This window comes from Nicotiana tabacum, chromosome 5 (genome assembly GCF_000715075.1).
Source record: "Nicotiana tabacum cultivar K326 chromosome 5, ASM71507v2, whole genome shotgun sequence".
Taxonomy (NCBI): Eukaryota; Viridiplantae; Streptophyta; class Magnoliopsida; order Solanales; family Solanaceae; genus Nicotiana; species Nicotiana tabacum.
The window spans coordinates 1,329,705-1,343,716 of record NC_134084.1 but is presented as its reverse complement, the minus strand read 5'-3'; the positions used below and the strand labels follow the sequence as shown (position 1 = coordinate 1,343,716).

General features: G+C 33.9%; 2 protein-coding genes across 2 annotated transcripts; both read left to right on the top strand.

Annotated features, from left to right (window-relative positions):
• The first annotated feature begins 3,372 nt into the window (after window positions 1–3,372).
• LOC107826413 (uncharacterized) lies at window positions 3,373–3,849 on the top strand. Its single transcript, XM_016653388.2, has one exon. It carries the CDS (start codon window positions 3,373–3,375, stop codon window positions 3,847–3,849), a length of 477 nt encoding a protein of 158 aa, XP_016508874.1.
• A 5,719-nt stretch (window positions 3,850–9,568) lies between these two features.
• LOC107799553 (uncharacterized) lies at window positions 9,569–10,039 on the top strand. Its single transcript, XM_016622679.2, has one exon. The coding sequence runs from the start codon at window positions 9,569–9,571 to the stop codon at window positions 10,037–10,039; it is 471 nt and encodes a 156-aa protein (XP_016478165.1).
• Window positions 10,040–14,012: the final 3,973 nt, after the last annotated feature.

Below are 14,012 nucleotides of genomic sequence, written 5' to 3'. Positions count from 1 at the left end.
ATAATAATAGTCGACTGCGCTCACTGGGGGTGTGCAGACTCCGGAGGGGCTCCTTCAGCCCAAGCGTTATATAAATGTTGCGACGTGCAGCCCAATCCATATAAGTAATTGATGCGGCGTGCAGCCCGATCCATAATATGTATAATATATATTTCTACTGCGGCACGTAGCCCGATCCATATCATACAAAATACCCTCACTATTGGGTCCTCGACCCCTCTCAGTCATTTAAAAATCACAGCCTCTTGGGCATAATGTACGGTCGGGATCACAACCCTCATATCTCTTCCTATTTATGATTAACATTTCAAAAATCTGGTTCATATCATTCTTAAACAATTGGAAACATGACTGAGAATATAAATTCTTTAACAAAATAAGTGAGGAAAACCAGTCAAAAATCCCCTAAGGGTTTTACAGGTCGGCACAAGGCCCCAAGCATGGCAACAAGCCCAATTCACAACAATAAAGTATATGTCTCAATCAAAAATGTAGTAACATATCACTCGGTATGGACCAAATCCAAATCCCCATAGCATTGAACCTCACGCTCGTCACACATCGTGTATCTGAACTTAGTATAGCACTACGTTGTGCAAATTTGGGGTTTCAAACCCTCAAGACATCATTTAAAATCATTACTCACCTCAAACTGGCCAAAACTCTAGCTCGCTATGCCCTTGCCTCTCAAATTGGCCTCCACGCACGTCAGATCTATCCAAAATCAGAACGAATACGTCACAATATGCTAAGGGAACAAAGCCCAAGCAAAAATATTCGAAAAATATCAAAAATACCGGAATTAGCAAAACCCGAGCCCCGAGATCACGTCTCGGAATCGGGTAAAATTTACATTTTCAGAATCCTCATACCCTCATGAGTCTAACCATACCAAAATTATCCAATTCTGATACCATTTGGTCCTTCAAATCATCATTTTACATTTTTGAAAGATTTCACAATTTTTCTTCCCAAATTCCATCTCAAATCACGAATTAAATGATGAATTCAGTGATAGATTCATGTATTCTAGCCAAATCTTAGTTAAAATCACTTACCCCGATGAATTTCTTGAAAAACCTTCGAAAAATCGCCAAAATCCGAGCTTTCTAGGTCAAAATATTAAATAAAACCCAAAACCTCGTATGTATAGGTACCCCCTCATATTTCAGCTACCGCGAGCTGCACCAAAATGACCGCGGTCCGCCCAAGCCAGTGCGGTCCGCGCAAACACAACCGCGGCCGCACATGCCTTCCTCTGCAGTGATAGGCTTTAGTATTTTTGCCATAACTTTTGCTACAGATGTCAAAATTGCGGTATCTTCATATTTCTGGACACTAAACATGAAGGGCTACAACTTTCGTTTTTGAATCACCTCAAAATTCCTTGTAGATCAAAAGATATGAGCTTCCGAAGTTGGACTAGCGGGAAGGTTCTTCACCGCGGCCGCGGCCACTTTTGTGCGGTCCGCGCGACGCCTGCCGCGCCCGCTTTTGTGCGGTTCGCACAGCACTCACCTCGGGCACACTCATTTTTTTGCGGACCGCGTGGGTGAGTTCTAGGGCCTGCAACCCTCCTGGACCTGCTGCAACTATGATTTTCGGCCTAAAACATCCCGGAACCTGCCCGGGACCCCCGAAACTTCAAACAAATTGTACCAACACATCCATGACAACGTTCAAACTTGTTCAACATTTCGGAACGCTTCCAACAACATCAAATCACCAATTTAACATAGGATTCAAGCCTAAGAACTCCAAGAACTCGTAAATTATGCTTTCAATCAAAAGGTCTATCAAATCTTGTCCGAATAACCTGAAATTTTGCACACACATCCCAAATGACACAACAAAACTACTGCAACTCTCAAAATTCCATTTCGACCCCTATATTAAAATCTCGCCTATCAACCGGAATTTGCCAAAATATCAATTTCGCCAATTCAAGCCTAAATCTTTTCTACAACTCCAAAACCCATTCTTATCTCGCTCCTAAGTCACAAATCACCTTCCGAAGCTAACCGAACCTTCGGAACTCACTTCCGAGCCTTCTAACACATAAGTCAACATCCGGTTGACTTTTCCAACTTAAGCCTTCTTAAAAGAGACTAAGTGTCTCATTCCTTACCAAATCCTCTCCGAACTCGAACTAATCAACCCGATCACATAAAACACGGATAACGAAGCGTAAAGAAGCTGAAATAGGAGAAACGGAGCGGTACTCATGAGATGACAAATTAAAATGCACAATTAGTTGTACATTTATGAGATTGTGTTTATTTAGGCACCACTAGGACCTAAATATTTTGCCTAACTTCAATTTATAATAAGAAGTTGGTTCAATTTGTAAAAATATTAAAGTGCGAAATAAAGTAAAGAATACAAGATATTTAACGTCGAATTTTTTTTTGACTGAAAGGTTAAAAACCAATGGCATAGCCTTGAAGGATTTAACCAAACTTTAACAACGAGCCAAGTTCAGATTAAACTTACCTTTAGAAGTTGATGTTGACAATCACTAGACTGTTGCAAACCCCTCAAATTAATTTAACAAATACATTTATTTGTCAATCATCAAAACATCATATACATAAACATATTGGTGATCTAGTCTAAAACTTTACCATTTGACTACTAGCATTTGGCGTTGAAGGGAAATAACGTTAAAGTTGTCTTCATGTAACCTATAGGTCACGAGTTTGAGATGGTAGCCAGGGACGGATTATTTAGGGGACGGAAGGGGATTCACCCGAACCTCCTTCGCCAAAAATTATACTGTATATATAAGGTAAAATCTATTTTTTATCTCTATATGTTATGTTTTGAATCCCCTTGACATAACCCTAAAGCATAGCTTTGTGGTCAAGGGGTTCACAACCTTTTTGAGGCCATTGGTTCAATTCTCACTAGCTACAATCTCTTTAAAAATTTTAATTTTTGTCTTTTTTGAACCGCTTTAGCGATAATCCTGTCTCCGCCATTGATGGTATCCGTCACTAATACTTGCATTAAAGTACGTATGTAGGCTGTTTACATCACATGTATAGCCCTTGAGATGCACCCCTGTTCTCCTAATCGACCGTCCATGAATGAGGGATGCGTTGTGCACTGGGTAACTTCTTTTCAAACTAGCGTTGGGCACAATAACTGCTAAATTAGTAGCTCTAACGTTTGGCACAATGAATAACTCCTACAACCAGAACTTTTCTGCTAAATTTCCTAACTGCCAACAACTCATTATACACACTAATACGTTGCCATGTTTTTCTTGCTCTAATACATTAATTTCTACTATATATAATACTACCCTCAGTTGCAGCTAAATCATACAACATATATCTTTCTTTCCTAATCTAAATCATCTACAAAATTATGGCTAGTGATCTGCAAAAATCACACGAAAATGAACGTGAAGGAGCAGAAATTACATATGGAGCTGAAGATTGCTACCGCAAAATTGCAGAACTTTTGCAAAACATGGGATTTCCAAAAGGAGTCCTTCCTCTTAAAGAACTTGAAGAATTTGGCTATGTTCGTAAAACTGGATTTGCATGGATGAAGCAAAAGGCGCCATACAAACATTATTTTAGTTCAATGAAACTTCTTGTAAACTATGCAACTGAGGTTACTGCATATGTGGAGGTTGAGAAAAGGAAGATGAAAAAGATAACTGGTGTTAAGGGTAAGCAGTTACTTATTTGGGTGACAACAGTTGAAATGAGCATTGAGGATCCTACTTCAAACAAAATTTATTTCAACAATCCTATAGGAATTGGAAAGTCTTTTCCAATCACTGGTTTTATGACTGAGGAGGAAAAGCATAAGTACCTGGAGAAATCCAATGAGTAGTAGTAGTAGTATATTTTTGCGGTGTATTCAGAATTTTAAGTTTATGAATTTTGGATTCGGAAAAATGCAGCTTAATTACTAGATTTTGCTATATATATATATATATAAATAATATGAATACTTAATACAAATACAAAGTTTTAGGCTAAGCTATGTACTGGATTCTGCCTAGAGCTCTAGCTCCGCTGCTATATATTTGCATCCTCTTCTTTTTCTTGGGACAGGGCTTGAAGCTTTGTTTCATCAACTTATATATTCTTGCACACAAGCGCTTGCTACTGCTATACTTTCTTTTATTTGTACTTGAGCCGAGGGTCCGTCGGAAATAGTCTCTCTAACTTCAAGGTAAGGGTAAAATTTGCGTTCGTACTATCCTCCCCAAACCCTACTTGTGAGACTACACTGAGTTTTGTTTTTGTTGTTGTTGTTGAAGCGCTTGCTAGCTAATTAAGAAGAATGATATATATCTTGATGAATTGAGTAATATCTTACGGAGTATGTCATAGTAATATTTTTTAGATTTTTATTACATGCACTGATAATAGAATTTTTTTAATATTATTTGTGTCATTTAATCTGTTACAGCAGATTATTTCTCATTTATGCATGGTAGGTTATCTATCAATACTATACTACAGTGTTACATAGAATTATATACCTTTTAATAGATATTGTTTCATATATTCTACACCGTCAATATACCTTAAACCTACCTTTACATAACTATACAATCTTAAAAGACACGTTACAATTTTTTTAGCATCATTCTCAAAAGAGATTCATTCCTATACACTATTTGAAACCTTATTACGATACCCCCGACAAGGTGGGTTACTCTGATGGTAAGCACCCTTTACTTCCAACCAAAAGATTGTGAGTTCGAGTCACCCCAAGAGCAAAGGTGGGAGTTCTTGGAGGGAAGGATGCCAGAGGTCTATTTGAAAACAGTCTCTCTACCTCAGGGTAGGGGTAAGGTCTGCCTATTTGAAACCTTATTACGAAAAATATTTATGTTTTTTATTTTACCCTGCCTAAACATGATTTAGTTACAAAATATATACAACCCATTATTAGTATCTTAAATTAGGGGATTTAGTTACATTTTTTCCTATTTTCTCTCCATTCCTCTTTTAATAACTCCTTCCAGATGCGTTTGAAAACTCATTTTGGTTTGACAATCCATAGCTCCTCGTCAATTTCAAACTAATCCCATGATTTTCATTTCTTCCCCTAAACCTGCTTCGTTCAACCATAAAATGATTTGTCCTTTTGCTCATCCTCAATAATCCCCATCCAATGAAGCACTGACTGGGATTTTGTACAGCCACAACCATATGAACTATATTTTGGGAGTCTTAATTTTGCGAACAATTACTAGAAGAGGGAATATATCGTTTCTTAATCTTATTATATAGGCGGAGCTCTAACTTTCAACAGAAATGATATTGTGCAACAAATACGCGGCAGCTGAAGCCAAATAGAATTTCAGTTATAAGATTGCTCTATTATGCTTTTACTGAACAGTTTCGTTACAACATTGTCAAACTACAACACAAATCGCAGTTAGATCAAAAAGTATAATTGAGCAGATTTGAAGTTTTAGCAGATTTCAAATTGAATTCAATCGCCTCCAAACTTTAAAGTCAACTTTGTATTAGTATTTCCAACAAGAATCTATGCTGTCCAGTTAATTTCTCACACAAAATTCAAATTTCACATAAAAGCTCAGTTTCTCCGAAGTGTGACGGTGGCGTTTTTAATGTGAAACTCGAAATTTCTCCACCAAAATCATTCAATTCCCATCAATATTCAAATTTTTCCGTTCAAACAAAAATGAATCAGTGCACATGAGTTGATTTGGAATTTATTCTCTACTTTTCTTTCCTTAATAAATCAACTAATCAGAAAAGAACAATGTATGGTACTTCACATACGAATTAAAAATAAATTTCGTACAAATTTAATGCAAATTTGAATATCTACAACAACTTATATAGTAAAAATAAATTTTATACAACTAATTATATAGTATAAAACTTATTTATAACTTATCTACAACTTTCATACATTATTTTTTTCCAGTTAAATACATCTAAAATATCATACAACTTAAATATAATTTTAATACAAATTTATACAATATGTCTTTTGTATATTTTGTATCTGATTTATACATAGTAAAAACAAATTTCATACAACTAATTATATATTATATAACTTATCTATAAATTATCTACAACTTTCATATATTATTTCTACCCAGTTATATACAACTACAATATATATATATATATATATATATATATATATATATATATATATATATATATATATATATATATATATATATATATATATATATATATATATATATATATATATATATATATATATATATATATATATATATATATATATATATATATATATATATATATATATATATATATATATATATATATATATATATATATATATATATATATATATATATATATATATATATATATATATATATATATATATATATATATATATCATGTCTTCTTCTTCTTCTTCTTCTTCTTCTTCTTCTTCGAGTTTCAAGTCTAATCTTCACCAAAACATCCTCAAAATTGAGATATAAACTTCAAACCATATTCTCAATTGTTTGCAGCAACACTCAATCCAAATAAATAATGATTTTTGAAAATCCAATTCGAATTCAAAGCTTCAAAGTTTTTTAATGTCTGTCAATGGTTGAATTGCTGCTCTCTTTTCCTTTGCTTTACATTACTGGAATTAGGGATTGAGAGATAGAGAGAGACCTAGAGAGAATTCCCAATTATTTGTAACATCACCCAATTCAAATAAATAATATATTTTGAAAATCCAAATTCGAATTCAAAGTTTAAAAACTTTTTAATGAATATCAATGGTGGAATTATTGTTCTCTCGTGCAAAATACGTGGGAATAAAGTCTTTCGAGTATGTTAACGAGATTATAATTTGTGTTGAAGGAGGTTGAGAATGGTATATAGGAAACTCAATGGAAACAAAACATGGAAAATTAAGACACTTTAGATCGTACATGACCAGGCTTCAAACGAGTAGAATACCCGGTATTAGGCTGTGGATATTATATACGGGGAAAATATCAGTTATGTCCATTTATAAGTAACTTATTATAAAAATTGGTCAATTCATAAAATATTACTAATATTAGCCAATTAGTTATTTGTAACCAAAAAGAGTTAAATTTTTGCTTTCTTTTAAGTGAGTATTATTAGAACAGATTGGATACACCTTAAGGAGCTTAAATCTCAGTCTTGGGATGATTTGGTGGAGTTTTGAGATGGTTTGAATTGAAAATTCGAAGTAGAAGATTAACATAAAAAAATGATAGGTGTATCACATTGTGTACCACATATGTATCATATTTGTGTCAAATGTGTATCACATGTATATCCATGAATACCTGCGTGTGAGATACACGTGTCCCAGAAGAATTTTTTGAACTCGATTTTAACTATGAATTTTGATACAAATTCAATCCAAATCACCTCCAATCTTTCTCAAATTTTGTATATTCACTCATCTATATGTTTTCAATGAATCTCAGCCATACCCATTGAAAAAAGTCCTTTTTTGCTTAGATTTTTGGAATCTTATATATATATATATATATATATATATATATATATATATATTTGTATTTTATCACCTTATTTGCTACCTCACCCTTGAAATTTTCTTTCCGTCTTGCAACTAATATTGCTAATCACACTTAAAAATATGGAAGGAGATCTTTGTGTATGATTCTTGGAGCAAAAGAACCTTATTTCTTTGGGTTTTTAATTTTTATATGTGCTTGGCTAGTGTTGTTAAGTCTATGATTAATGGCTAGAGGTTGGTAAGTTAGGATTTTTTTGGGACATTTCTTTAAGATTCCCTATTTGCATTTGCATCTATACCCGCTTTTTGTGTCAGGTTTTAACTTGTGTCCGCTTTGCAAAAAAAAATTGCAAGCATACCAGCTTTTTCGCATAACTTCAGCATACGGGGCTGAAGTAGCAAAGACAATCACACAAAACTTCAGCATTCTAGTAGACGGGCCTGAAGTTCAGCTCTAGAGCTGAAATTTTGTTTTGTAACTGGCGAGAGCTGAAGTTTTTCTGATATGCTCTTGTCTCACACATGAAAATGTGTAAGCATCTATCTCTATTAAATTTCACAAGTCGATCAAAAGTTTCAGTTGCAGAAAAAGAAAAAAATAATTCTGCATACATATTGAAATACTTAGACCAATATGTATACCTGCTAAGCCTGAATTTGCATGTAATTCTAAAAGGAGTCTTTTCTTCCATTTTCCTTCAAGTATTCAACTATTCAACTACATAGAAATACATAAAAACAGGAATAGACAGTTTTCTTGAACGTTTGTGATAGTTTCCTTCAAGTATTCAACTACCAGACAGTTTGTGAACATTTGTGGTTGTTTGCAAGAAGAAGAGGAAGAAAACGAAGGAGGAGAATGAGGAGGAGAAAGGGGGCTGAAGTTATTTTAAAAGTGGGTACAAGTTAAAAGTTTTTTTAAAAAATGGGTATATGTTAAATGGGGGAGAAATTCAAAAATAGCCAGATTTACAACGGGTCATTCAAAAATAGCCCAGTTTCAAAAGTAATCGAAATTTAGCCACTTTTCATGTAAAGATAAATCTGAGCGAAAACACTGTTCAAAACCCGGAAGATACGCCAGTATATTATACTGGAGTTCCAGCATAAGTATGTGTACTTGAACTCCGGCATATTATACTGGAGTTCCAGGATAAGTATGCTGGAACTCCAGCATAATATGATGGAGTTCCAGCATAAGTACACTAGAACTCCAGCATAATATACTGGAGTTCCAGCAAGTATAATTGTCTAGTATAATATACTGGAGTTTGGAGCACCGGTACTCCAGTCTCCAGTATATTATACTGGAGTCAGCAAAGTATATCGGTCCAGCATAATATGCTGAAGTTCATACACAGGTGCACCGAACTCCAGTATATTATGCTGGATCGGTCTCTGTTGCAGCAAAATAGTGGCTATTTTTCATTGACTTCGTAAACGCTGGCTATTTTTGAATGACCAGTCCGAAAACTGGCTATACCGTGCTATTTTGTCGTTAAATGGGAGCAATCAAATAGGGCGCCCCGTGCAATTTTTACTATTATATATATCATATTCGTAACATATATGTATATGTATTCTTTGAGTAGGCTTATGGAAGCCCAATAAAGTGACAATTTAAAATGGGAAAAATGACATTGTATAGCCGCTCTCAAAATAATAGTCGAAAAATATATAATTTTTGGACATATATACGTTTTGTATATTATATACAAAAATTATACAAATTTTATATACACTTTTTTCAGCTACCGAATATAAATAGTTTCTGGTGCGAGCTAAAAGTGAAAAAAGCCCTTTAAAATGCCCAATTAGTTGTATAATCATGGGATTGGCGAGTCTGAAAATTTTGTCGTGCACAACTGCTTAATTGGGAAAGTAGCTAGCAATTTGGCACAATATTCTTTTTTGTTTAGCGTTAGGTAAGCAGCTCTTTCGACCAAAACTTTTCTAGCTCAACTAATTCCAGCCAACAATTTAACCATATAATAAGCCTCAGTTGCTGAACCATATTACAATATCCTACGTACATACGTTCTTTCCTATCTGATTCAATTGCAAAATGGCTAGTGATCTTCAAAAATCACACGAAGATGAACGCGCAGGAGCAGAAATTGTGTATGGAGCTGAAGAATGCTACCGTCATTCAGTAGAAATGCTACAAGATTTAGGGTTTCCAAAAGGAGTTCTTCCTCTTAAAGATCTTGAAGAATGTGGATACGTTCGCGAAACAGGATTTGTATGGATGAAACAAAAGGCGCCATACGAACATTATTTTGCTGCAACAAAAACCCTAGTAAGTTATGCTATTGAGGTAACTGCATATGTGGAGAAATGTAAGATGAAAAAAATGACTGGTGTTAAGAGTAAGCAACTATTTCTTTGGGTGCCAATTGTTGAAATGAGCATTGAAGATCCTGCTTCAAAAAAGATTTATTTCAAGACTCCTATGGGAATTGGAAAGTCTTTTCCAATTACTGCTTTTATGAGTGAGGAAGAAAAGCAAAAGTACTTAGAGAAAGCAAATGAATAATGGAGTAAAATATTTCCCTTGTTAATTTAGTGTAGCTTATTATATATTTTGCGTACTTTCTTTCCTTGGTGATATGAAGCTTGTTTTTCATCAATTTTCTTGCACACAAACACGGCTTGTATGGTCTTCATCAACTGGTTACTTGTATTTTTACAATTTAAGGTACTATTTTTTTTTACAATTAGTTTTATTACTTGGTTTATTTATTATGCGTTTACTATTTTGTTTAGGTTTTTTAATTATTTCGTGATTGCTTAATTAGTTATTTTTCCGGTTCCTTTATTGTTTACTAGACACTTTTCAAAACAGTAGCCACCTGTCTATGAGACTTTGCATAACATCCACATTAATAATATATATATATATACACATACATACATGCATGCATACATACATACCTGTTTATCTCTCTCTCTCTCTCTCTCTCTCTCTCTCTCTCTCTCTCTCTCTCTCTCTCTCTCTCTCTCTATATATATATATATATATATATATATATATATATATATATATATATATATATATATATATATACATACATACACATACATACATACATACATACATACCTGTTTATCGTGTATCCTTGGTCATATGGGGTCTTATTCTAATGTATATATGTATATATATATATATATATACATACATACATACATACATACATACATACATACCTGTTTATCGTGTATCCTTGGTCATATGGGGTCTTATTCTAAGAAAGCTCTTGTATATATGTTTTTACGTGTTACGATCGGAACCCGGATAGTGCGAAATTTAGCCAAATAATGTTATAATGACAATATAACAATGGCAATTAAAGCATATAAAGAAGATACAAATTTAACGTGGTTCAATCAAAGTGACCTACGTCCACAAGCAGAGAGGAGCAAATTCACTATAGCAACAAGAGTACAAAAGAGCGCACAAAATTAGAGTAAATACTCTAACTAATCCCAAAGTTGGCGAGCTTGGCTCAACGTCAGGAGTTTCAACTGTATTTTGCTCCAAAGTTGGTGAGCTTGGCTTAGAAGGAATGCCAATCTCAACATCCACCTTCTTCTGTGCACTCTTACCTTTATCCATATTACAAGAACTAGAAGACTTTTTTTTGGAATGTAACATGGAGGATTCATCAAAGGTTATATCTCTGATAATATAAATTTTGGTTCCTTGGGATTAGGATACCATAGTTGATATCCTTTCACCCCAAATGCATACTCAAGGAAAATGCACTTTTTAGCCTTTGGCTCTAATTTTCCATCATTTACATGCATGTATGCAGGGCAACCAAATATCTTTAAATCAGAATAATTAGGAGGAGTATCTGACCACATTTCCTCTGGAGTCTTGAAGTTCAAGGGTGCAGAAGGAGCACGGTTGATAATATAACAAGTTATAGAGATAGCTTTTACCCAAAAGGTGTTTATCAATCCAACATTTGAAATCATGCAGCGAGCCCTTTTCATCATCCTTTCTGTCACACCATTTTATTGAGGTGTCATTCTCACAGTACGGTATCGAGCAATTTTTTCATTCTTGTAAAATTCGTTGAATACATTATTACAAAATTTCAAGACAATATTTGTTCTAAGCCGCTTAACCTGGTTTCCTGTTTGCTTCTCAATCAAAACTTTTCATTGTTTAAAATTAATAAAACATCACTTTTATTTTTCAGAAAATAAATCCAAACTATCCTTGAATAATTATCGATGAAAGTTAACATATACCTGGCACCACCTTTTGATGGGGTACGTGAAGGACCTCAAAGATCTGAATGAATGTAATCCAAAGTAGCTTTTGTTCTATGAATTGCTGGAGATTTGAAGCTGGCTCTTTCTGCTTCCCAAACACATAGTGTTCATAGAACTCAATATTTTCGGTACTTTGGCCACATAGAGACCTCTTTTGCTGAGGGTGTAAAGACCTTTTTCACTCATATGGGCCAATTTCATATACCACAATTTGGTGATGTCAGAAGATCCCAATAGAGTATATGTACTAGATCTGCATGCTTTCATGATCACAACAGCACCATGAGAAATGTTTGAAACTCCATATTCACCTATGTACTTACACCCAAGACATTCTACAGTGCCCAAAGAGATGAGATTTTTCTTCAAGTCAGGAACGTGTATAACATCGGTGAGAGTTCTCACCACACCATCGTGCATTTTGATTCGGACAGTACATTTTCCAATAACTTTGCAGGCAACATTACTGCCCATAAAGACAACTCTACTTCCAATAGATTCATATGTGGTAAATAAATTCTGTTTGGGACACATATGATAACAACAACCCGAATATAAAATTTACTCATTGTTAGATTTGAAACTATTATTAGTTGTTAAAAGAATAGTTCCCTCAGTCTCATCTGCAACTATACTTATTTCGGCAGTGTCAGTATTTTTGTGTCAATTTTCTTTTCTGTATGCTTTTCTTTGTTTTTCAATTTAAAGCATTCAGAAATAATGTGACCTTTCTTATGACAGTATTTGCACATGACATTTCTATATCTGGATTTTGACCTTGACTTAGGTCTTTCGCTACTTGAATCTTTTTTATTGGATCTACCTCTTATGAACAAGTTTTCCCTTAGTTCCCACTAGTTTTCCCAGTAATATCTCTATCTATTTATTCTTTTGATTTCAAAATAGATTTGATATCTTTATAAGAGATATTATTCTTTCCATAAAGCATAGTATCTCTTATATGTTTAAACGACTGGGGTAAGGAAATAAGCAATAACACAACTTGATCCTCATCTTTGATTTTAATATCTATGTTACTTAAATCCATAAGAAGAGAATCAAAAGTATCAAGATGTGTAATTATAGAGGTACCTTCAACCATATGAAAAGTGTAGAGTTTTTGCTTTACGTAAAGCCGGTTTTCTATTGTTCTTTTCATATACAAGGTTTTCAGCTTTTCCCATATACTTTTGGCTGAGCTTTCTGCAGCAACTTCACGCAAAACTTCATTTGAGAGATTTAAAATAGTACCTGCTTTTGCTTTTTTTGTCAATGACGACAAACTCCTCGTCCGTCATTTTATCTGGCTTCTTCTCCTTTCCTTACAGTGCCAAATCTAAGCCATCTTGAATTAGGATAGCTTTCATCTTTAATTTCCACATTTTGAAGTTTGCACTTCGATCAAATTTAACGTGGTTCGGTCAAAGTGGCCTACGTCCACAAGTGGAGATGAGCAAATTCACTATAGCAACAAGAGTACAAAAGAACATACAAAATTAGAGTAAATTTAAAATGGGGATCACACAAGTATTTTCCAACACTCAACTCTCTTACAAACAACTCTCAATAAAGAAGGAGAGAAAGAAACAAGAAATGAAGACTCAAGTCTTGTTGGTATATTTAAAATGAACTAATGGCCTTTCCTTTTATAGGCAGAAAAGCCTTGACCTCAAAGCTGTAAAAGAAAAGATACAACTTGTGCAAATGATATTCACCACACAATGCAATACTTTTGGGTCCCAAAGAATATTGCCAACAAATTCTATTTTATAAATATGTTTATGCTTATATGAGATGGACTCCACTAGCCAAAATATTGGTCATATTACATTATATATGTTTGATGAATTTTATTATGAGTAGATAGTTATTGTCGTTTATGGTATCAGAGCCATTAGCGTATTTACACCAAGAAGAAGAAATAAGCGATATCAGATGTCCTCGGCAACCAAGATCAAGGAGCTGATGGCGGAATATATGACTTTGAAGTTTTTTTTAACATATATGTAGCAGCTAGCTATAGTTAGTAGGATTTCGAAACATATGCAACATCACTATTTGTTTGTATAAAATATAATACACCCACAATATAAAATAAGAGAAAAGAAAAAAAATTAGTAAATGAAAAAAAAAAAAACACGACTGCCTGTAGCTTTCCGTAATCATTTATTATTAAACTTTCTTCTTCCGCAGAAGAAAAATGAAAATGCAGAATTTAGGAAGTG

Bases quoted from the DNA above. Each gene is read 5' to 3' on its own strand.
- LOC107826413 (XM_016653388.2), top strand. From the start codon at position 3,373: ATGGCTAGTGATCTGCAAAAATCACACGAAAATGAACGTGAAGGAGCA.
- LOC107799553 (XM_016622679.2), top strand. From the start codon at position 9,569: ATGGCTAGTGATCTTCAAAAATCACACGAAGATGAACGCGCAGGAGCA.